General features: G+C 39.1%; 1 protein-coding gene across 4 annotated transcripts in view; it reads left to right on the forward strand.

The window, feature by feature from the left end:
- Nucleotides 1-5: 5 nt before the first annotated feature.
- sh3pxd2b (SH3 and PX domains 2B) overlaps nucleotides 6-26,412 on the forward strand; it is a 43,303-nt gene continuing 16,896 nt past the window's right edge. For all 4 annotated transcript variants that reach the window (XM_044370269.1, XM_044370271.1, XM_044370270.1 and 1 more), the window contains exons 1-4: nucleotides 6-1,335; nucleotides 4,359-4,439; nucleotides 16,749-16,824; nucleotides 22,585-22,661. In XM_044370269.1, the coding sequence (XP_044226204.1) occupies nucleotides 1,264-1,335; nucleotides 4,359-4,439; nucleotides 16,749-16,824; nucleotides 22,585-22,661 (306 nt within the window). In that variant the 5' untranslated portion in view covers nucleotides 6-1,263. The remainder of the gene's footprint in view (nucleotides 1,336-4,358; nucleotides 4,440-16,748; nucleotides 16,825-22,584; nucleotides 22,662-26,412) is intronic.

A 26,412-nucleotide genomic window follows, 5' to 3' on the forward strand; every position in this document is an offset into this window, starting at 1 on the left:
GTAAGTTGAGTAAGTTAATTGTTAAATGGTTGGCTAAAAATAACAGCTAAATGGCCAAAACATTTGGTGGACATGGTTGAAAGAGTTAACATTGGCTAAAAGTCATGGATAAATGGTTGAAGTAATGTTAGCTGTTAAATTAGCCGTTTCACCCATTTATCTGGATTATGTGATTGAAATAACTTAGTTGGCTAAAAGTAATGGATAAATTGTTAAAATAACTTTAGATAGCTAAAAGTTATGGATAGCTAGCTTAATTATTATGTGGTAACAAAATGGATAGCTAGAAAAATAATGCTATGGTTGCGAAAAGTAAGGTAATGCATCAATCGTTGGAAAAAAAAAAAACCTTTACAACCAAGCTAAAAGTAACGTAATGGATAAATGGTTGAAATCGTTAGCTAAAAGTAATGGATGGCGCTACATGGTTGAAACGTCCACTTATGCAAACTCAAAACCGACTTTGACATTTAGCTAATTTAGCTAACGTTACATGAAAAGTGGGTGTTTTATTAATTCTGATAAGGATGTGGGGTAGCTACATCTGACTTAAAGGGTTTGGGAATCACTGCTCTTCTAAATAGCCTCTTAAACATGCAAGATATGTCTCATGGAATAGAGAGAAATAAAAGTGATATTAAGCTACAGTATGCAGACAGAATGACAATATCAGGTAAATAAAGAGCAAAGATAAATGAAGCAAAAGTTTCCTTGAGCATCATGATGCCTTTCAGTTCTAGCATGGATTTCTCTCTCAACTCTCCTTTTCTGGATTATTTATGTTAAAGGTGTTTACATATGCATCACAATGTACTTCACACCCTATGATACTGCTTTAAGTGCTTGGATTTGAGCCTTGCAGTGCTCCTGCGCAGCCTGTGCGGTTTGCTCTGACGCTGCCTGGAGGGTTGGTCCACGGAGCATAATGGAGCGTACCAGTTACTCAAATGGGAGTGGGCGAGCTGGGATAGGCTGGGAGTTTGGTTGGAGCCGTCAGCGGGACGGGACAAGAAGGGGGGAAACGAAGAACCGACCGACTATTAACTTCTGGCTCCGGAGCGGCTGAATGTTGGACAGGAAATTTGACGTAGACTGGTTTGACGGAAAAATAGCATTTGTTGCATTCAGAGGTCACGGATTTGAGCGGCGCGGATGACAAAGAAGCGTCGTGGTGCAAACTTTCTCAACCGGGGTTTGATCGCTCGTTAAACCCAGCAGGGGATTCTGATTTCTTTTTAACGGAGACGTACCGAAGAGAACATCATGCCACGGCGCACCGTGCACGAAGTAACAGTGCAAGATGTCCAGAAGCGAAGGAATCCGAACAAACACTATGTAAGCTTGATTAAATTATCACAACAACAGCTTTCTGCTTGAAATTGAGCAACAGATCGAGGTTACTGTGCAGTTTTTCTCCCACTCCTGTTGGGTAAAGTAAAAACAAAGAGAGTATCAAATTACAGTTTACGAAGTCAGCCGAAATGGCCAGATGCTTAAAATCTGGCTTTGTTTCACGAGATTTTAGGATTTAAAAAAAAAAAAAAAAAAAAAAAGTTCAGGTTAAGTTCAGACACAGTAGATCAACAATGTTTTAACATTGTCAAGCTGTTAACACAGTGAAATGTAGCAGCCGGCTTTTTTGGTTCCAGCAACTCCCAAAAAGTGAAGACCATAAACATTTAGGCTCAGTTTGACACTTGCAGATTTAATTGGTGTCATGTAAGTTGCTCTTTTCGTATGATCCAGGTTTACTGTTGTGTTAAAATACATAGATTAGTGTTGTTGTTGTTTTTTTGTTTTTTTTTATCAGATCTTAGTTTGGGCCTGCTATTTAACCAACAACTTGAAAGTTTTTGTCTCCCAACTCCTGAGAGGAACTCAGGTCAGTGTTGTTGCTCTGGCTCATGTGACCTATGGCCCCTTCCTGAGTCTGCATATCTTTAGTGACTACCAGCAGTTAAGTTTCTCTTGTGTGTTTATATGGGAATAAAGGCATTGTTTGCAGTCTAACAAAATCTCCTCCAGTGCTACTCATATGCCTGCTGCCACGTGTGTGCCATCATAGAGGAAGGTCCCAGAAAACATCTTAATAGGCAAATCAGTCCAGTCCGCAAACCATCCAGACTAATCCTCATCATGAGAGAGCTCAAATTGAGCATCCCAGCTTTGTCACGCCTCCAGGCTCTCCAATTTATTTAGAAAAACGTACTTGCAGACACTGGTAACTGGGAAGTATAACTGACAGACTTCCTAAGGGTCATCACAGTGAACACAATATGTTTTAACAAGAGGAAGGCCTAAACATTACCATATGCCATCTGGCATTTGTAGTTTTATGACTGGAGTTCTTCAGTACAGTTTTCATTTCTGCCAGTTTTAGTGCTTTAGTTTGATCAAACATGTATGCTTTTAGCCAAGTTTTTACTTTCACATAATAGCTCTACTTCTGTTGTGGTTTGGCTGATGGAGACGTTAAAAGTGATAATATCCTTATCCTGATGTCTATAAGAGATGACGGGTGATAGGCTAATGCTATTATTATCTTGTTATCAGTGTCTCTGCTGGCATACTGTGTGTGGAGCAGGTGAAAAGGAGGGATAGACAGAATATGAGGATATTTTCTTCTGTTTAGCAATCATTTCCCATTGGTACTGCAGATCTTGTGTGGGAGACAAGAATGTCAAAAAGACAAAGACTCATTTCTTACTCTCCTGCAGTTCATAAACAATGGAGCTTTTATCAGTTTCGTCTGAGACTGAGTTTGGAGGGTACACGTGGTTGAGTTTGTCTGTAAAAGTGCACACACTCATTTTAAAGCTACACATATCATGACATCATCTGATCCACAGGGCCAACAGTGAGAGTCATTGCCAAAGGCTTAGCAGGTGTTCATGTTAGTTTTGTGTACATGGTGTGTGCCCGTGTGTGCGCTCTCATGCATATGTTTGCATCCATGTATGTGTGAAAATGATGCCTGGGTTGAAGGACAAACAGACCTTACATGCTGCGAGTGTTAGCGGTCAAGGACACAGAGTTCTCGAGGTCCTGTGTCTTCTCCATCTGTCTCTTTGCTCTCTGGTGTAGCCCGGTGTTGTTTGGTGCCTCTGGTACTCTCTCCGCACACGCAGGCCCTGACGTCATAAACCTTTCAGAACCCTGAGGTGTGGTTAGAAGTACAAAAAGCTGCTTAACGCTTATCCACTTATCTGAGCCTAACCTATCCCAAAGAAAGGAAAAACAACAGAAAAATCATATCCCCGGGAGAGACTTTTAAAGATATGAGAGCATTTTATTGCCAGTATTTCATTGACTTGAGGAGCTCGGTTAGTTAAAGTTATAGCTTTTGTTTTCCTCCGCAGAGTTAAACAATCAGACAGTACCCTGAAAATAGTCTTGATGCTCATACACTCTTATGAAATTAATTTTGAAAAGGTATATACTGTTTTTAGATAAAACTCTTATTTCCTGAGGACGGCATCCCTGTTGGCTTATATAGCTCCAGCAGTTGGTCCATCCATGGCCATATCTGACTCCAGTGCCCTGAAAGAGAGAGCGAGGCCAGAAAAGGTCTGGGAGTGGGGCCAACCGCATTCAGCCAGACACAGCCAGCCACCAGGGAGTTTCCAATCACCTCCCTGCCTCTCCCCTCTTCTTCTTCTTTAGGGAAGGAAATAAAGAACTGTGTTTGTTCAGATTGGGCTCAGACTCCAGATTCTGACCATTAAGCTAGATGCTTTGGATTAGATGCCCTATGTCGTTCAACTGTTAAAGTTGTTATTCTAAGGAGAATTGGCATTTTAATACGTACAATAGGGTTTTTAATTTAGCTTAGTGGCAGAAATGACACAAACGTAACAACAATAGCCCTGTATTTGATGATGTCAAGGCACTCTGCATACATTTAGGATGTGATGTAATGCTTTATTACAGCCAACTCATGAATTATGTGTCTATAGCTGGTTTTGTTGCCCAGGTTTTTTATGACAGTATTTCTCATCACGCTGTTTCTCACACAGCTGCACTTTTGAAAAGACTAGTCAAATCTGCTGAATCCATACAGGACATGACTTCCTTTTTGGCAGGAAGTGATGCAAATGGATTGGGAAGTGAAATAATCGGATATTCCTGTGACGTTCATGTGAACGGATGATGACAGTGACTACCGCTTGATGTTGCCTCACAAGTGTGTTCTTTGCTTTTCCTCATGCTACCCTCAGTTGGAATCACGCCACTGTCATTTACTGGCAGTATGAGTCAGGAGTGATGCCCAAGGGGGGGGTTGGATTATCATGTGGTTGATAGTAATAATTGTTTGTTGGTTCAAATGTTCTAGTCATGTTTCTCTTTTGTTTTTCCAGGTTTACATCATCAAAGTGTCCTGGAGCGATGGCAGCACAGAAATCATTTACAGACGCTACAGCAAGTTTTTTGACCTGCAGGTGAGTACATGTGTTAGTGTGTCTTTGTGATTTTATACTGTAGGTGTTTGTACAGTTGCATGTTTTAGAGGACAATGAATGTGACAGGTTATAACTTTTCGACCGGTGAAGACTAGCATACTGAAGGTCAAGAAGGAAATGGAAGTACTGCCTCCATCATACAACACGTCCCCCCGGAGAACTGGTACTTGCAGCCAAGCTCTCCCTGCCCCACCCATATGACACTGGTAATTATATTGTGCGAGAGGAGTCGGAAAATGTCCCAATGAAGTTAATAGAGGCCAGTGATGAATGTGATGACCGCACTGATGACCACAGAAATGTCTGAATCATTCTCGAACGTCATGTTGGCAGCCTGTGTTGCATGAGGAGGGAATCTCATTAGTATACTAGTTTCCCTTCCTCTTTCGAAGGTAATGGATCTGGGGCCCTGGCCATATCTGAGCTTAGAGAGCAGATACTCCAGGAAATCCAGAAAGGCAACCGCTTTTAATGAGCACATACTCAATTTAGGTACAGTGCACTGTCAACCTTAATTGGATTAAATTCCTTTTAATTGATTAGGATGGTCAACGCATGAGCAATTGAATAAAGAATTATAATGCTCCACCTAGATTTTCTGAGGCTGCAAACGTAATGCTAACTAGAGGAATGTAAACTATTTCAATACTAATTTCATTAGTGTGATTTAAGCCTGCAAAAGCTGCCAACAGTCTTATTTATAGATCAGCTCATATCACACTCATAATTGTTTTTAAATCATAGCACCTTTCCGTAGCCTTGCCATTTCCATGTATAGCTCTTGACAGTAATAGTTGTGTAATGAACACATTGAGTAAGGGCTGCTTCTCTGCTCTTTACTGATTTAAAGGGGTATTAAGTCATCTGTGTCCACTGTTGAAACATTGGCAATCAATAGGAACTGCAACAACAGTTAAACTACTTGTCTCCTCCTAAACAAGCACAGACGTCATCCCTCTCATCCCTCTTGCTCATTAATTACTAAAGTCTATACTGACTCAAGCAATAAAGTTGCATTTTCATATAGGAAAAGAAATATAAGAAAGATGGCTAATCTAAAAAAGAATCTAATAAGAGAGATCATGTATATTAGTGCTGGAGATTATACAAAGGCACTGCTCAGGGCTCTATCTATATCTAAAATCTATATCAATAAATTGTCATGTTTTTCTTGATATTGATAATTGTAACAGTAAGTTTTTTAATACATCACTACATGACATGTTCTGTCTTGTGCTGGCTGACTTTCGAACTGACTGTACCCCTCACTGATTGATTGTTTGGTTGGAGATCTAATGTCTTTGGCTTCTGTAGCTATTCTCAGTTACACAAATGTAATTCAGATTAATTATGTATTGACAAATGTGACTTAAGTAAATTAAGATCGGTGAGGACTTAGTGAGTGGTGTGCCTAGGTGAGAGGAGCAGATTGGGAGACCTTCCAATATCAGTAAGAAGGCTTTTTACCAGTAAGTGAGTTTTGAAAGCCAGGAATTTTAGCCAGTGATGAATCAATTTCCCTTTCAAACATCCACGAATATTAATAAAACACAAAATTAACTATGACTGATCGTTTTCAACAGTATAATTCCATGCTTATTTCATCCATACTTTATCTTATTACAAGCACAAATTGCCAGTACATCACTGAGACGTACAGTATTAGATCAATGGCACTGAATCAGATGAGCATATATGAGATATTTTCAACCGGGACATTCCCCGCTGGTGTTCACCCCTGCTATGCCATTCAGCTGCTTCCTGCTGTGTTGACAGCCCGTGGGTGGGCTCTCACTGGTGAGGGAGATATAGATAAACCCAGCTGGAGAGATTACAAGCCAATCTCTTATCTCCTGTTAGGTTTGGCATTAATGTACTAGGCCACCTTGAGGCTGAGGTATTTCTCACAGAAAAGTGGCTGGTTGGAATGCATTAAATCTCATCAACTCTTCCATGATAAAAGGATTATACATGTTTTATGTGGCAATTTAGTTTGAAGAACTTATTTTTTTCTTTAACCTATTACAGTATAGACTATGATAAGGCACAAGGCAGTGATTTTGACATCAGCGGACGTCATCCCAGGTGTCTGGCCAGGATATTGACATAGAGCTGAGTCATTCAGCTCCCCTCATTGCCTTTTCTTCATTTCCCGTTGCCCTCCTTGGCTTTCCTCCATCTTATCCTGCCTTTGTCCCATCAGCCCTGGTCCTCGTTCTGTGACGGGATAATGTTGTCTAAGTGACAGTTTTGTGTTTCAGAAGGGGTTGATTATGAAAAGAAAAAAGATGACATGATACTGTAAAAATAACATATGAAGTATTTGTGGTCAATACAACACGCTACTACCAGACAGGAAGTGTTATTCATCACATCCCATCAACACAACTGGTCCAAACAGCTGATCCATGTGCTTTGATCGTGCGTGTGATCACTGACCACAGACTGCGTATTCACACAAGTTTATTCCTTATGCAATATGTTTTCTACATTTATTCCAGTAATTTTTATTTCTCCACAGCTCCTTAGTAATCTGTTTATGCTGTTTTGCATTTCAATGAGGCATATAAATTTCTTCTATTCCCAGAACAAGTTTTGTTGAGTATACTGTTGTCTTGATAACAAGGAGAAAAACACACAATGTGTCATTAGATAACTATAATCTTAATGCAAATTTACATTCCTTCACATTTTTAAAAGTAGTTCTGCTACATTAAGTCACCTAGTAATGATTGTCTTGTCTTCATAGATTAAAGTATGTACCTGTTGTTGAGGTGACAAACAAAAATAACATAGAATTAACTCCACCACATCAAATGCATAGTCTACATCGGAACAAGGCCTGCATCATGGCTCAAACTTCTTTCTGATTACTGATGTCTTATGCCTGACTGCACTCACCTCCTGAGAATGCTCAAACAAAAGCCAGATGTTCTTCTCACCCAAGATATTTCTGCTACTTCTCACCCACCTTTAACCCTCAACAGCCAACCCTACTGTGTGTCTCTGCTGGCATACACTATCTGTGCCAGTCTATGTAGCTGCTCAACCAAACTGGCATTAGGTATCTATTTCTGCATACTGGGTGAAGTACTCCATGGTGAGACAGAATTATTGCCGGCACTTATGCGTAAATGTATAAAATACAAAGTATGAGTTTAGTCTTGAAAGCTGTTCAATAAAAGGGAGGGAATTAACAGTGAGCACTGGCACATAAAACCTGTGTTTGATGTCTAAATTGTGAGCAGAAATAGACTGATACATTGCTACAGAAAGATGGAAACTTCAGCGTTTTTTTTCTGCCAGTGGGTCATCCTATTGGCTTTGCAGTTTTATTTCCATGTCACAAAGAGCAGTTTCCATGCTGCACACGTGTCCAGTCAACTTCACAAGCTTAGTCTTCCAGCATTCCCATTCGCTTTGGATACAGGATACACTTTTACTTTAAAGCTGTAGGAAAAATCCAATGCATCTCTACTTGCTTATTCAGAGTTGCACAGCTGTCACATATTTTCCATCTGCAGTAATCAAGTAACAAAACCTTTTAAAGGGGGGTAGGGTAGATTTTTCTTAGAGCTTTGGGACTGCCTGTTGTGTGCATTTCACAAAGCAAGCTATTTTCCTCCATGTTCACAGTAACTTTGGCCACTTTCGCAATAAAATGTCCTGTATGTATCCTTAAGCGGTTAGGGTTAGGGTATGTACATAGGTTTTGGGGTCATGGTTAGGTACAATTTCATTACAGCAGAAAAAAAAGAAGGGTAGAAAATAATATTTTGGTCTTTTTATTTTGACAAATGTTAATTTCCAACAATGGCTTATCAGCCAAAACTTTTACTGAAACAGTTTATTTGTGCTGCAGTGGAAAAAGAAAACAACCATTTCTTGTTGTTTCTTGTAAAGAATCAGGACACCTGCTGACAGCTATTTTATGCTGATTTATGGTCTGTAAAGTAGTTCAAACTAGCTCCACCTCCAGCAGCTACAACAGTAACATGCTGTTTACACACTGATGCTTCAGTATTAATAATCTAATGATGTCATACATAATAATATATCAGCCAGAGGGACCAAACCACTACTTTTACTTTCATATTCTACATTTTAATGTTATGGGTCTCTTGTTTGACATTCTGACGGCAGCGACACTACAGGGTAAAAAGGGTAACCAAGGTAACCAGGCTACCTTGGCTAAGCTGGCTAGCATACATTCGTAAGCATGCTACAGCTAAGTGGTGCACAGCCAAAACGTTTCAGGTGGAATTCACACTCTTGAATTATTGTTCTACACGTCAGAGTAGGTTTGACAGTAATTTTTTCGGTCACGGAGCGTTTTCTTCATACAACTGTATGCACCGAACTGTAACTTCCGTACCGTGAAAGTTGGGGACGAATACACATACTGTTACCCCCCTATTAAGAGGTGCATCTCAATTCCTGGAACAACAACCCAAAACGTGTCTTTACTTAGAGAATGCTAAAAGACGGACTGTTAATATTATGTGATGTTGTAGACTGAAAACACTGAGACGAATCATTTGTTAAAACATATCAAAGATACCAAAACTATTCAATGTACTTAAATTGTTTTTGATAGATGAAGATGAACTATTGCTGAGACTCTATTCTTCATGATTCATTGAAATAAATACAAAAGACCATGCCAAAGTTAAACATCACATTTTATTTTTTTTATTATTTGTATTATGACTTGGGGATGGCAGTGGTTTCTAAGCAGCATGGGCCAAACTCACAGGAAGTCAGATGAGAAAAAAAGGAGGTCTGTTTTGTTTCTTCACCCTCTGGCTTCTTGAGGGGGCACTCCACTGATTTTATACATGAAGTTCACTTAACTTGTCATAAGGAGCTCTGTGAAAACAGTTACATAATAGGTTTTGTGGCTGTGGAGTGAGATTTCCAAAGTTTGAAAAATCAACCCAGATGATGTCATCAAGATAATCCCGGCTTGGCCTTGAGACATAACATTTCAACAGAAAACCAGCATCACAAGATGGAGCTGTGGGGTTTGAAAGAAATTATTATTTAGAAGGAAGAGGAGAGCTAATGAAAGATGTAAATGAGTTTAGAGCTGCAATGATTAGTTGATTAATCGATTAGTTGATAAACAAAAAATGAATCTGCAACTATTTAAATAATGGACTAATTGATTCAGCCTCTAAACTGTGAGGATTTGAAACTTTTCTGTTTACTGCATGATAGTAAACTCAATATCTTTGGATTGGACTGTTGATCAGACAAAACAAGACATTTGAAGACATCACCATGAGCTCTAAGAAATTATAACAAGCATTTTTCACTATTGTATGACATTTTATGGACAAAACCATTAATAGATTAATCAAGAAAAAAATAGAAGATTAATCAATAATGAAACACATTGCTAGTTGCAATCCTAATTGAGTTACATTATGGGAAATGCAGAATCCAGGATTTTTGGAGCTTGAACTGTACTGAGGATTTTTGCTACTATTTTTAGCATTCCTCTGTTAATCTGTCTCTTGAATCTGAGCCAACTTTATGAAAGTACAATACAAAATCTCTGTACCCCTTTAACCATTTGGTGTCATTGACCTGTCATGGTTAGGATTAGCTAGCATGAATTGCAACTGCCTGTCAAATGGCCAGCCTTATAGGGATTAGTGATGTTACAGGGAAATGAACACAATTAGTATTCCCATCTAATGAATGTCTCTACCTTAAGTGGCAAGAAGCTAGAATTGAGATTGGTAAATTGTGTTTCATGTCTTGTGATAGACTGGCGACCTGTCCATGGTGTACCCTGCTTCTTGTGCAGTGCATGCTGGAATAAGCTCCAAGAATAGATGACTAAGTATAGAATACTTCATACAGTATTTTTAACAGGTTCTGGCAGCATGGTATGGTTGGGAGATACACAGTATATGGTGAGACAATAAAAATGTGTAAACTTGTTAAAAATGTTGCTATACCATTTACTGTGGTACCTATCCCAAGAAATTATTTTATTGGTTTCTCAATTGAATTCTCAGGAAAACAGTAGAATAGAAAATAGAAATATAGTGATCAGGGAGAAGATCCTCAAATTAAGGATTCAGGATGAAGCCACTTTACTGGCAAAGTCTACCCTGTTGAAGTGTACTTGAGAAATACTGAGCCACAACCACACCCTCGGGTACATCTGACCCTTGGCTTTGATCTCCCTGGAGGTGGATACGGCAAAAGACAATCGCCCTACAGGGACTAACTAAAGGTATCACTTTAAACCCTAGACCCTGTCCACCTCCAGTGTTAGCATCCCATTGATTTACTGTGGATGGCTCCAGGTTGATACTGCATGTAAGAATGTACTTGTTCATATAAAAAAAGCTATGCATAATAGTTTCAATATCATCCATATATCCCCAAAGATTTTGCTTAGTGTTTACTATATGCTAACATTAGCATAAAGAATGCTAACTAGGCAACTTCTGTAGTATTAATCGAGTATGTTAGAAAACCTGAGCACTGAAGACTCACACATGTTGAATATAAATAGATGTAATTTACTCATCTATCCATCCATTAGTTATACCTGGGGGGTCTGGAGACCTTCCCAGCTCACCTTGGGCTGTCAGCCTCTGTTTTCACTTCCTGTGGGAACAGGGGAAGCAGTCCTTGGTAGTATCTAGAGATACTATACTTGATATAAACCTTTGACATCATACAATGTAATATATTGTTATTCTCATTACTTAATAAGTGGGCCAAATGCTCAGCCTACCATAATGTGGGTGGTTGTCATAACAATATGGTTGTCTGCAATGGGTTAAAAATGACCTCACACAAGAATGTAAAATGGAAGTGTGGAAGAATCAGACTGCTACCAAGCTGCACAGAGAGCAGCCATTGTTCTCAGGCCTTTTATACTTGTGTTCACCAGACTGTGATGCTTCTCAGATCTTTATTTGAAAGCTGATGATCTGGTTAAAGCGGATATAAACTAGACAAATTACAGCCCTTTGGAAGATTACGTTAGTCTCTGAATCAGCAAGAATTTGATAAAATGAAACAACAGTGTTAAAAGTTTTACAGCATCACTCTGCGCATTAACAGGGTGGTAATGTGACATGTTGACAGTGGAAAGCTTTGTTCTTCTTCCTGTGATGTTCAACTGAGGTCTCACCTCAGGAAACAGATTTACTTACATCCTGATACCAGTTCTGTTGGCCTACATTTATTCAACCAGAGACTAAAAAGTGAATTTAAAGATTTTTTTTATTAATGATTGTGCTGTGATGTGTCAATTTTACCATTAACACACTGTGTGTTGTTAACAGATTCTAAACAGTTTATGTTAAAAAAGTGGGTTTCCATTGCCATAAGTAAACTTACTGCGTTACCAATGTTTAGATATTCTTACAGTTTTTACTGAGAATAACTCCACATTAAGTGAGCCTGACCAGGTTAGGCTAACCCATTGTCACTAAGTTCGGGGCTAACCCCTTTTACTTTTCAAGCAGTTGGGGAAGCAACAGATGAGACTTTTCTTTGTCTAGAGAAGCTGCAGCGTTTATTAACTGACACGCTGTAGCCTGTACTGTACATTTACTTATGTAAATTCAGTCACTTTTCTGCTGCTCACTCTGTGCACTCACTCAATCACACACTCACTACACACACACAATACACATGGCAATATTCCCTTTAAAAAGCTACGCTACTCTCATAACAGTACCTGTCACATAGATGTCCTTTGAAGAATGAGGAGAGGGAGGATTCTGGGATTTGATGCACCAGTCGATGACTCAAAACAATTAAACAATAATGTAGGCTGTTAACGTGCTTGTAAAGTGTGGTGCACTACTGCTGCAGAATTACGAGTGCCGCTGCCAAAATTTCACAAGATTATCATTATCAATGGGCTACTAATGACACCCTAGTTACCGTGGAATTGTTTTGAGTCATTGACTAGTGCATCAAATCCCAGATCCTACCTCTCCTCATTCTTCAAAGGACATCTACATGAAAGGTATTGTTTTAAGAGTAGCGTAGCTCCGTTAAGGAATAGGGCAGTGCATAATGTGTGTGCGGCAAAAAAGTAACAGTGAAAGCAAGCGGAGCAGAGGAAAATGTCAGAAATAAGTTGTCAATATGGCAGTAAATGTACAGTCTAGGCTACAATGTGTCATTTAATTAATGCCGCAGCTTTTTAAGACCAAGAAAAGTCTCATCTGTTGTTTCCTCAACTTGCTGGAAAAGTGAATGCTGGTAGCCCCGAACTTAGCGACAATGGGTTAGCCTAACCTGATCAGGCACACTTAAGGTGGACTGACCTATAAGGTGGACCAGCTATTCTCATTTTAGTGTCAATCTCAGCTGCTCTTAAACAAAGGACGGAGAAATGTCTGGTTGCTGAGTCTCTTCCGAGTTCTTGCTCAGCCACCCCCACCCTGCCCTGCCGCCGCCCCCGCCCCACAGCAACTTAGGGGAAACACTGTAGTACCAATGTGGCCTGCATTTCTTTCTAACTAAAATAAACTCAACGCCATTATTTACAATAACATATTTCAGAATAGCCTTGGAAAGCCATGTGGAGCTTGACTGTGCTCCGCCGTCATCTGTCCTGCTCTTTCTTGTAAAGCATGAATATTTGATATTGGGTGCATGATGTAACTGTTATTTTGAAGAGACATCTTTACTCTCCTCAGATGCCTTTTCTTGTCAGAGTGGTTCTGATTACAGAGTAGATGCAAGGGTTAGAGTAGACATAGGGACTGGGTGTGTCTGCACTCACAGTAACACACATGGGAACAATTACAGTGTGTGGGGCATTGGCTGTTCTGTGCCTGTCTCTCTCTCCGTCTGCCTGTCCGTGTGTTAACGCTGCCTCTCTTAAGGTGGTACTGTGTCAGTGATGAGGCATCTCACTCTTACGCCACTCTTTGCCTTGTTGTAAGAAACTACAACACTAAAGACTAAAGCAGACTGATTCAACTATTCCCTTGTCTTGCTTTTATAGACAGAGAGGGTTTGTGGCTCCCTTAACTTTTCATTGTTTTTTGTTTAACAGAGGAAATTGTGGCTTTAACTTTATGATGCTGAGCTTAAACAGTCAGAACCAATGAGAAGTAATTTAAGTGCAACCATATCTGGCTTGATATTCTTGCCTGAAGGCTGATCTCGGGGGTTTATAGTACACAGTGACCCCCCTCAGCCCCCATCATGAATTTATTTGTATTTTCAATCAAATCCAATCTAGATTTGTGATTTTTCTTTCCAGTTTTCTGAGATACCATTAACACTAAAACTCATATCTGACTGTCATCATCAAGGTATGGAAGCCAAGAATGTTATTGGATGATTTGTTGTGTTAAATCATACTCTCATCTCTTTATTTAGCTAATGTGGATTTATCACAAAGGATTGCTTGTTGTTGTTTGGCCAGCTCTGCTCATTTTTAAAGAGAAGAAAAATAATCCAAGGTCCTTTTGAGGTGGGAGAGTAGGTCGAGTTAAGCAAACACTGGTGGAGAATTAGATTTAGATTTTAAAGCCAGTGTCTTATTTCTTGGCAAGCCTGATGCATTGTCGGGCTCGCACAGAAGCCTGTGAGGCTCATGGGAGGTTCCATCCCTTGTATATGAAATTAAGTTTCTGCACAAACTAACACAAATGGACATTAAGAAGTAGGAGTAGGCAGACAAAGAGTTAATAAAGAAATAAAATGTAGTGGGGAAGATAAAGGAAAATGGTGTCTTTCTGAAGATTTGTAGACTTTTATTCACCTGTAAAACTTATGTCCTCTTGTATGCTTAGACATATATCATGTCTCTTCCTCATGACTGGTGCTTTTAAATCCAGATGTCTATAACTAACCAGGAGTGGTCCTTTCACACTGTAGTTGAATGGTAAATTACTAGCTGTAATGCCAGTCAGGTACTCTTGTTGTATTATTTTTCTCTTACTTTTAGATTACTGACATTTTTGTACTAATATACAGTACCTATTTCTATCATTGGTGTTTATGGGTAACATCAAATACAGTTTTGCATTAGATTTCATCATTCAATCCATCTTTCCATTTGTCTTGGTCTGGATCATAGTGGCAAGAGGACAAGTTGTCAAAATGTCTGTGGTATTATATGTTTGTTAGTCCATCTATGTTTTCTACAAAATTGAAAAGATGTCATCCTCTAGCTGTTAAGGTAATTTATGACTGTCCTAACTTTATGATACTCTTTGTTTTATGGCAACAACACCTCTTTGGCTCCTGAGTAGACTGAGACAGCGCATAAAAATCATTAGAAAATATTATTTGGCACAGGTCTCTGCCTTTCCCACAACCTCTCAATCACCTCACCTCATATTACACCTCTCCCTGTCTTTGTCTGATAGTCTTGGCTCAATACAACTTATGGTTTCTTTCAAATTTGCCAGTAGACACTTCATTTTGATTTTTCAGAAACTTGATGTAAAAACTATATGATTACACCGAAAAAAGCGTAGTATTTTAACTATTAATAGCAGCTTCAGGGCAATATTGTACCACAGAAATCCTATATCCTATATATACTATAAACTTGACTCAATTATCAAATTCATACTAAAACTAATGTTTGATGAACAGATGCAATGCAGAAGTCTAGACACATATTAGCCATTGAGGGTAAAAATACCAAGGTCAAAGTTTAGATATATTTAATGGTGGAAGGAATGAAAATCATCCTTGGTTCAGATTGTTTGCGAGCCATTTCTTTCTTTCTCACATGCCTCTCTGGAGCACAGCCTTTATAGATAAATCTTTTTTTATCAGGTTGACATTGAACAGAACACATTCAGAAAAATGGTATTATTCTCTCAACTACACATGGCCCACTTCTAACTGCATTTGTAGACCTTCGTAAAGCTTTAAAGTTGTTTTTCTTCTGGGATCAGATACTTATACAATCTGATGTCACTCTGATTTCAGTTAAAACTTAACTAACTTTGAAGCACCTTCAACTGAGAACAATTTGGAGATTTACTCTTCAGTCAATCATTTGCTAACAAGGACAATACTGAAACCAAAGTGTTTTCTGTTTTTAATTCGATCCAGTACTCCATGCTAATGCTTTAGATAAGAGGCATTACCTCAAAAGTGAGAACATTTGAACTTGTAGTACCTGCACTGCTGAGTAGTGAGTATATTTAAAGTGTGTAAGACTATGTCTTGCAGTTTTGTGTAAAAACACATACAGGAAGACAAAAATAACCCTACGGAGTTACTAGTATCTAGAATGCTGCTCATCTGAAGTGTTAGCAAGGGTTTTATTTTCCACTTGTGATTTCACTAAATTCAGCTCAACTTTGGCTGGTTCTGCGGAGGCATGCAACACTTACTTGAATCCCCATAACAATATATTTCTGTAGTCAAATAAATATAGATATATATATATATATATATATAGATAGAAAGTGAGTCTTCTCTTAATGTTTTTAAAGTATTGAATTCTGTACTCTGGGTGCAATATCAAAGAAATTTCTAAACACTCCTCTCTCAAAACATTTAATCCAGTCAAATATTTTTGTTCTCATACTAAATCTATTGGTCAGAGGTTTCATGTTTTATTCACTGAAGCACCATGTAAGGATCCATAAAAGAAGACAAAGTGCAAATCCATTGTCAGAAAAGTGCATTAGAAAGAGAGCGTGTACTTAGAATTCATTGTTCAATATGGCCAGGTGTCATTTAATTGCCCTCAGTTGCATAGTGAATGGAGGACGAGCACAGATGAACACACATGCACACACAAAAGAACACATGCAAACACTTATATATATTTTGTATACGTATCTATAGATCAGTGTGATAAAGTGAGAAAGGCAACATATATTGAAGTAGAAAACAAACACGAGGACATAAGGAGTTTTAAAGAGAAAGAAAAAGAACGATCAAGAGAAACCAAGAGAAAGAGATTGAGACATAAGGAACTGCTGCTCTCCACCACTTGAAAATTATGGAAACAGAAATGTTCCACTATGTCAGTGGTGCTTTACTGCTAACAGCCTCTTAGCTGCAGCAGCATATGAGGTAGAGAGGAAAAACCATACCATCTGCTCAGTACATTCCTAATCATCGGCAGGCCTTCCTTTTATTGGCCGAATTCCTTGTAGGAACTGCTGATTTGTAAAAACATGAACCTTCCTCTCCAGCCTCAGCTTTTCTGTTGTGTGTAATGCGAAGTGCGTGTTTGTGTGTGTGTGTGTGTGTGTGTGTGTGAGTGTAAATACTTTGTGTGCTAATACGTTTTAATTGATTGTGGTGTTTCAGATGGAACTGCTGGATAAATTCCCAGTGGAAGGAGGCCAAAAAGACCCTAAGCGCAGGATCATTCCGTTTCTACCAGGTAAGAGTTAAACACACAGTGTCCCCAAAGGCCCCTTTACACACACACATACATAGCACACACATACACACACACCTGTGACTTATTTGGAATAAACAGAGGAAGAATTATTTGGATAATTAATCTCATAATATCTAGAAAAATGCCAAACACTTGCTGGTTCCAGTTTGAGAAATTTTTAGTATTTGCTGCTTTTTCCTATTATATATTAATACCTTTAGGGTTTTTGACTGTTGGTAGGACAAAACAAGCAAAATGATGACGTCATCATAAAAAAATGATGATGAAAATAATCGTTAGTTGCAGCCCTACTGATGATAAGATATTGCCAAAGTATGCACATAACAACACACAAAGAACACTGAGCTCATGGTTTATCACTTTAATCACTCTGTACTTCCCCACTCCCTGTATTGTCGTGTCCTTGTGTCAGTCCCCCTCCCTTTGATTTCCCTGTCAGAAACTAGCCCGCTTAACACGCATTGGGTTAAAATGTGGAATACAGTGACTCACTGATAGGCTGTGGAGGAAAGCAGAATATTTTGTTGGGTTTGCATACTGCATACAAAGGAACCAACCAGACCAATCTGCTGCAACCATAATTGGTCATAACCTCACTGTTTTTGTGAACCAAGCAAGAACATGTCTCTCCATCTACACTTTAAACGTTCTGCTGACTCAGCTGATCTCTCAGCATATGGCCCATAGACATATTTGACATTGCGTATAAATAAAGGTTGGAGCATTAGGGTAAAGCAATGAATATTTGCCCTTTTGACGCAAGAATACGTGTACTAAAAGGTTACTTTTCATTATCATCTTTAGGGAAAAACCTGACCAACCTTGCCAATTTTTTTTTTTCTCTTTGCTTGCCATTATGTTCCTACAAGTACAAATGTCAAAGGACTTTTTTTTTTGAATAAGGGCTTTGGGTGTGCTTGACTAACATTTGAAATAGTCTGAGATTTAGATCCTGTTGAAAGTAATCCTTTATGAGACTTTGGAAGAAGGCCTCACCCAAAGACCCCACCCACATCTCCCCTACCAGGCTTGGGATGGGTGGGGGATAAGATTTCTTTGTGGCCCTGCAGGTCTGGAACTCATTGAGAGAATACACACACAAAAACACACGCACACTCAGACTGTTTGATGAACTCTGAGTGAGTAGGAGGAGGGGAAGAGGGAAGAGAGATAGAAAAACACTGCTTTTCATACTGTATCCCCTACTAGTCCCTAATACAGCCAGACAAAGCATACTGACCACGGATACTATTACACATTCTCATCTACATTAAACTCTGTCTACTTCCTTCCTGCTTTTACTGTTAGAGTCTGAAATTGAGGAGTTTTTTCTTTCTGTTTTTCCATGAAAAATCTTAGCTTTCTTTTTTACTGTCTTGCAGTGAAGCTCTGTGTGTTGGTAGAATCTGTTCCTCCTCTTGTTTTCTATGATAGAAAATAACCATTGGCACTTCAGTGGTCGTTGAGGAAGGCACTAAATCTCCAACTGCTTCTGTGGAGCTGCTAAAACTCCAAAAGTTAAGGGCTGATTGGACTGTTCATGTTATATTCTAGGAATGCAGCTGTGGAGCTGTTAACGTTTGTGGCAGGATGTTGCTGAAAACATGATTTATGCTCAGTGCCAGATTGTAGTGAGGTTTTAGAGAATGATCATTTCTAGTCTCAGATCACAGATCAGATCAGACACCTTATCTTGAGAAGGATTCCACGCAAATGTCTGATTTACAGAAGAATTTTCCTGACAGCCAAGAAAATCCTTCACTTACAGAGCAAAAGTCTGGGCTGTGGACTGAGACCGAACTAACAAGACATGGAAGTGGTTTTCCCTTCATGGTTTGGTTTGTTCAAGGCCCCAAGCTGTTTTTACTCTTTGGTATCTCCACATCAGCAAAGTGGCTTGTCTGCATATGTGCACAGTGCAGAATTTCTGCTGTGTTTTTTGCCAGGTGCCCACACCAAAAGCTTGGCTGCTGCTGTTTGTTCTGAGTCAATCCCTGACTTCTTAAGAGGAAATTCAAAAAATTGTCCATCTTTTTTTTTTTTTTCAAACAGGAGGAGACTGTTTTATCTGAAGATTGCATGATATATGTGCAGAATATCTTTACTGTTTGTCATCTGAATAGCTCTGAAGTCTCTGTGCTCCTTAGATGAGTTCATACTTGACTTTTAGATAGAAGTGATACATTTAATCTTTTTACCCTAGAGCCCTGAACGATGCTTTACATGGCTGTGTCAACAGGTCAGTTTTTGAAAAAGGGCTGATATGTTCTCGAGCAATTATCTAAAGCCGAGGTTCTTAGAAAACTATGTCAAAACTCAAGATGGAATGTCTCTCTGTTTCTTTAGGGCACTTGCGTGATAAGAGAGAACATTTACTTTCATGATCTTGAATCCCAGAAATACACTATGCATTTGTAATTTGGTTTGACTTTTTTTTTTTTTTTCCCCCCTCATAATGATATATCTCCAGTTCCTGCTTTTTCCAGCTACTCTGTTTGGCTGGGGATCTCTCTGCCTGCCACAGTAGGAGGCACAGTATGTTGGGCAGGTCAAGTACATTTCTACAGAGCTGAATAACTCGCATTCCCCAGTTACCAGAAAAAACACAACATAGCTGAACAGTTAGTATCACCTTGTTGCTCATACCTAATTCATATCTGCTCATGCCTCATTCATATCACGTTCATCTGCGGGGGGGAAAGAAATCACTGCTCTTGTCGTCGTGAGTGTGGGGCACCGGTAGCAGACCTTGTCTTTTATGGCAGCTTATGAAGTTGCGTCTGCCCTTAGTCAGCAACCTACCTAAGAACACAGTAATTCCAAAACACACACAGTTTATTTTTCCACATTTAGACTTAGAAGCCACACATCCCTTTTCGCAGGGTTATGTAGAGCCTTTTGGGGCGAGTCCACATCAACTCTCAAGTTTTTTGAGACAAGTCTGACTCAAGTCTCCTGTTTAGCTAGTCTCAAGTGGAATCACATGTCTTGTAATAACAAATTGCAAGTCATCATTGGCAAATCGCAACTTATTTGCTAGTCTGTCACATTATCATACTTTAATGCTGAAAATTAAAGTGGCTTAACATTTGAGCATTTTCATTTCAAAGCTGTTTTTTAAATAACTGAGAACAAGTCTGTTTCACTGCATGGGTCTCATTAAATTTAAATATTCAAAGGGTGTGCCTACACAAGGCCTGTTTGTTGCTTGTATTATTAATTACTTCTTTTGGATTTAACATGGTAAAAACTGGAGACTTGGATATGTTTGCTTCCATGTCCCAAGTAAAATCAAGTCAAGTCTCAGAGCAGTCAATCAAAGTCATGAAAAATCCTGAGTGTTGTGTCTTTAGTCTGACTAGAGTTCAAGTGTTCAGAAAAGGTTTTGACTACTCAAATACATCTGAAGAAAAAACATAAGGTGAAAAAACAGGAGGAATTCATGTGTGGTGAGTCCAGTCATTAAGAGGTGAGTGCTGAGAACAGCTCTCTGTGTGTGAAATGTGTAAAAACAACCCTCTCTGTGTTCCCGTCTCTGTCCATCTCTTGTCTCCAACTACCTCCCTCACTCTGCTTCGAAAAGTTCTTACCCTTGGTCACTGCTGGCTCTCAGATTTGCCATAAAGTCTGCCCTGCCCGAGCCTTGGCAACAAGACAGCAGCTTTCCTTCCCCCCCCCGGACCCACCCTCCATCCCCAAACAAGCCCTTTTCATCGGCTGCACCCATGAGTTGCCGTGCATACAGAGTGGGCAGTGTTGAGTCAGTGCTTCTCTCCTGACCCCAGAGAGTTTTGGAAAACCGTCAAGAAAGCTCTCTGTTTGAGGAGTGATGAGGGGAGGAGAGGAAGGAAGAGACAGAGAGGAGGAGGAGAAGTAGGCATCCGGGGGTTGACTTTCAAATCTCTTTAGTTATCGTGAGCTGTCCAGACTGTGCGTCCTTTCTCCTGCTCTTGCAAGATGTTACCAAAACCTTGGAGATCTGGAATGTCTAATCTCATTTTTATCTACTTAATCTCTTTTTTCATAGTCTCCGTCACGTAGAACTATAGTACACTGTTGAGGTCCGATGTTTGTTTTTGATCCTTGGTATGTAAGGGTAAAAGTGTAAATATTAGCCAGTGGGTGTTATCAGGGTAGTGATTTGGTAACTTAGATCAAAAGGGTTGCACTTGACGAAAGAGTCAGGCGTTCACCAAAGTCTTGAGGATACATAGTTAATTAAACACAGCAAAAACAGCACTACAGGAACACCCACGATTTTGAAGATTTGACTTTTCCAACAAAGTTGACCCACCAATTCATAATATTGGCTCAGATGAGCAGCCAACTGTTGCATTTGCTTGAGGTTATATTAATCTCCAAACCAATCAGGCTTCCTTATTCACTGACATTTGTAGTCTCTTTAATATTATAGAAGGCTACACTCTCTTATGTTTTACAGTATCTACCTCTTTTCTTTATACACATACTATAAGGAGGAAGTGTAAATTTACATGATAGTTTTGATTTTTGCTTGGTTTTGTTGACCACCTGAGTCAAGTAACAGATTACAGTCAGAGTAAGATGGTTGGCTACAGTACAGAGTTCAGTGTTGGCAGTTGTGGTTATTATATAAAATGTGTGACATCCGAGGTATTTATAGGTAGTCACCACACGTCTATTCACTCAGCAGTTTACAGCTACTTATTATCTTGTTTTTTCTTTACCTTCATTTATCTTTATTTTCTTCAGCCTTGATTCACAAGACAAACAGTAACATGTGAACATAAATATATGCATAAACTTTGATGATCATAGACGGTCTTTATGTGTCTGTATTTATTTTTTTCATCAGTATGTCTGACACACAAAAAGCAGAAAAGCCATTTCTTGAAACACAGGTGAAATGGTGGCACCGTAGGAAGGTTGACTGCTCCGTAGTAATCTCCTGTGAGATAGATTCACGTTTCAACAAGTCTCCTTTAAATTCTTTCTAAACAAATACCATAACCCCTTGATCGAGGTGATACAGTAACTTCTCAAAACATGTCCCTTTATGCACTCAAGATCTCGTTACAGCCTTGATTTCGTGCCCAATTTGTATGTTTGCATTAGAGCTGTCTCACTGAGTTTATTGGAGGAACTTCAGCAGCTAAAACAAGGAGAAAATAGATGTTGGCTCTCAAATTTCCTGCATACCGCTAAGTTCGGAGAGTGTTTTAAGAGGCCTATTTGTAGCCATTTCTTGTTATTGTTATGGCGACCCAGCTCGTCTGTGCCTGTGGTTATTTGTGCCTGGAGATAAGAACAGGCAAGTAGCATTTATGCTGTCATGCAGATATAATTTGCTTTCCCAAAATCATTTATTCATGACTTAGAAAGGCCAACTATTCACCTAGCTTCTTACCCACCTCATTGTGCTGTCAGTGTTATTGATGAGACGACTATATTCTGTCTGCATGCTAATTCACCGACCATGTTTTATAAAAGCCACTATGTCCTTATTGTCCTTCAATGGACCCCTAACTTTTTAAAAGATTCTCATAATAAGAGCATCAACGAAATGAAAAAGCAGTTGAGTGACACTGATTATTTCTGTTCCTTGGGTGATAACTCTTTGAAAATACAAGCTGGGTATCATGCACACACACATTTTAACAGTTTGTATGATGATTATCATACTAAGATGACTGAAGTGATTATATATTTGGCTTTTCTAAAATATGGGCTCCTAAGTCTCTTTTTCCTACTTTGTTCCAGGGAAGATCCTGTTTAGAAGGAGCCACATCAGAGATGTGGCCATGAAAAGGCTAAGGCCCATCAATGAATACTGCAGGGTGAGTATGTTTACCAGTACATGGCTTTAACCTCTTCAACTCCACTCCTATTTTGGAGAAAAAATGCCTAAAATGACACCCAAATTAAAATGGCTGTAGCTTTTGAACCACTCTGACTATATACATGGATGAGATCTTGCCAGAAAACCCCTAAAGTTTCTTGTGAAAGTGTCAGAAACACTCAGAAACAGAGCAGTGTGAGTCAGTAAAAATGGAAAATTTCCGTCCACCTAAAATAACATTAACCTGAAAATACATCGCATTTCTTGTAGTTCATGAAAGCTACACTAACCAGTGAGCATTTGGATCCTGAGCACACAGTACCAAAATTATGGTAGAAATTGCAGTGTCCAGAGGAAAAGAAAAACAAGTATCCCACCCACATTGTAGCAACTTAGTCATAAACAGGAAAATGGAAAATAATCTTTTCATGCCCTCTGTGTACATATGAGCAACAAGAGTAAGTGTTTTCCCCAGCACATTCTGGGTTACACTGAGGGACCACACCATCAGGTCTCAGGATAATTTATGTGTTATTGGTGGATATTTCTTTTCACAATTTGTCATATTTGTAACCATTACCTTAATTTGTCAGATATTAACAGCTGCCAAACAGACACACAGACAATGTAGTTCTTAAAGAAATCAAACGTAGTTATATTGATTAAAATTAACCTCATAGCTACACTGCAAGTTCACATAACAGATTTATAGGATCATATTGTTCCAAGAACAGCTCTTTGAATAATGCCATTGCCTTTGCCTTATAAATTGGCACTATGTAGTGAGTACCATGCTTAACTCCCCAGAGCAAGCCTTTGTGACAGCAGGCATCCTCCCCAGTGAGGTGTCCTAAAAGCTCCCCAGGTGCTCTGTAGCTGACTCTGACCTCACTATAAAAAGAGACAAACTAAAGCAGAGTTTCTCTCAAGGGATCAATAGTGTATAAGCAAAGCAAGCTTTCTATGTGGCTATATGAGAGTAGGATGTCATTGTACCAGCCAAATGTACAGTAAACACTCATGATCCCTCTGCATAATTGAATTTATAGGTTGTTCTTAGTGATAGAAGTAAGAAAGGGCGGACTCCAGTTTTGTAGAGTATAAAAATGTGATGAAATGTGTTTGTGGTGCCTGTTTTACCATTGTAAATACCACAGCTCTTTCCATCAGTTAAAACCGAGATCATGTAAAACCTGTACGTTATCCAGCCCATTACAGGGCTTTTTACCAAACAGATTAATCACCAGGCCTCAAGGAAGTAAAAAAAATGCAACTGTACATTTTCCGGCTCCAGGGTTGCAGAACTGCAACCATAAAACTGCCAATAGCTAGTAACTAATTGCTACAATTTGACAGAAATGTAGCCACAGCAACCTAAATGAACACATTAAGAATGATGTCTAGCAACAAGACAACATTTTGTACCCTTGAATTAAATTCAAAGCTGCAGTTGTTTAAAAATGTCTATCTTTCCAAATTAGGTTGCCAACTGTTTGTCTGCAGTAACCAAGCAGTAAGTCTGTTTTGCAACCAAGGATCATTGCTTTTTATGATCAGATAGCTGCAAAACAGATATCTTGGCCACAAAGCCACATGATATAGGTGTGAAACACTGCTCTGTTATTCAAAAATAGCAGGGAGGATGAGCTGGTGTTTTATCTCATGTTGTGGTGGTAAATATCAGCAGAGAGTCGTGCCAAAGGCAAAGAGCTGAATGGTGCTGAGTTTGCTCTAGTCAGCACATCCACAACCCGAAGGCTGTGTTTTTGTTAAATTTAACAGGTTTGCCTTCGGGCCTCTAAACCATACACACCTCCTACTGTCTCTATGTGAGGGGAAATTTGAGGGTGTTTTTACTAGTTCTGACTTGACTCTTACTCACGCCCTCTTGTATTTTCAACTGTATTATTTCATTTATATTTCACTTCTCCTTTCCATAAAGGGCCTCATGAAAGCATCACTGTATAAACGAGTGCCTGATAAAATTATATGGTGACTGGACAGACCTTTTGCCACTTCTTCCTTCCTTGATAAAAACAACAATTCATAAAGCTTCACATTATGATAGACAATTTTGAGGACTGGAGGCTGGTGAATGTACAGCTCTACTCCACAAGTGTCGTCTGGGGTTAAAGGAATGTACATCTGGTGTAGGCAACATCTTTAACCACTTATGTGAAAAATAAGAATTTTGGGGGAGGAATGGGTAGAGTTGTTGGTTCATGTCTGTGGTGTGGATGTTTATTGAAGTAGTTGAGCCACTTTTACATCTGAGGCAATGCTGCAGTCAAAGTTGTGGAAATGTCTTAAAAGTTGTAAATTATAAAAACGAAACACTAAAATTACTTAACATTTAACATCACAGCTCCATGAACCATAAACATACTGTCATTGATTCCCTGGTGGCTTCTTCATGATGCCAAACTATCATTGATTTTTAATATTTTAGGACTAAGAGGGAACCTGAATTCCTGCACAGTGTTGGTCACCCATTTAATGTATGATGTTCCCCCAGGTAAGATTCAATGAATCAAGCTCATGAATCTTACCTGATGAAGTTCTACTGAGTGAAACCTTGTAACAACATAAAGGGAGCAACAGTGTGCAGGAATTTTTGGTCCTATGTACCAGACAGACAGATTTTGTGGAATGCGGGAACTTTAATTGAACTTAAAGTAATATTTGAGGACAGAATATCTCATTATGTGCGTTATGTGGAGTGTACATAGATACATTCCAGTCGTACTGTTTTTAAGGAGGTCACAACTCGCAAGGCAATCCCCAAATACTTTCACACATATCAACAGTGCGTGTTGATAACAATTTAAAACATTACTCATCCCAGTGATAGCAGCATAGCAGATTGGATCTCAGAATTCAGCTTTGGCAGTGAATACAAGGTTATGCAATAATTGCTGAAACAAATCTGAAGTTGACTGCAGGCACAAATATGGCATTTTCATCCACCCCCATATACAGTCTGGCTTACAAGGTGAAACTCGGTTCATTTCATGTTTTTCTTTGGGAAGAGCTGAGTCAGCCCTTGTGTTGTACAGCTGAGGCTTTAACTTGACTCATATGGAATTCCCTGGTTGTGAAATCTTGTGTTTTTATTCAAGTCAGGAAACACAGTTGCATAAAAAACATGGAATTAAGGATTGTTTGCATAATCAAGACTGCTGAGCTTGGAGGACTAGCCGGGTCACACAGCTTGATGAAATGCATTATTTCAAAAAGCTTTTTATCCATTAAGTAATAATGCAATTTCCACCTGACATTCCTTTGTCAGTATACAGAAGTTTTGAAAATAATAATCTTTGTAAGCAAAGCATCAGAATGCATAATGTTGCTGCTGTTCTCATTCCAGCAGTCTCTTTTGAAAGAAAATGCTCCGTTTTTATAATATATTCACTGACAGCCCTTTATTTTTTTGGAAATAGGCTCACTTTTTTTTAGCAGATGATGCCTTTTTTTAATGGTAATATGCAAAAATATATCATCTTCTGAAAGCTTAAACTTAGAATGTGCAGACATACAATCACAATGTACTGTGGGAATACACAAGTAGATCTCTCATTTCCATTACCTATTTGTCCTTTGAGAAAACACACATGCATACACACACACACAAACACACACTCACACACGCACAGGCACACACAATTACCTTAATGCTGCCTGCTGTAAAGAACACCCATAAAGTCCATTTGCAGTAATGTACCCTGAGCCTCCCTCCTGTCTCCTCCCTG

The sequence above is a fragment of the Thunnus albacares genome, chromosome 13 (genome assembly GCF_914725855.1).
Source record: "Thunnus albacares chromosome 13, fThuAlb1.1, whole genome shotgun sequence".
Taxonomy (NCBI): domain Eukaryota; kingdom Metazoa; phylum Chordata; class Actinopteri; order Scombriformes; family Scombridae; genus Thunnus; species Thunnus albacares.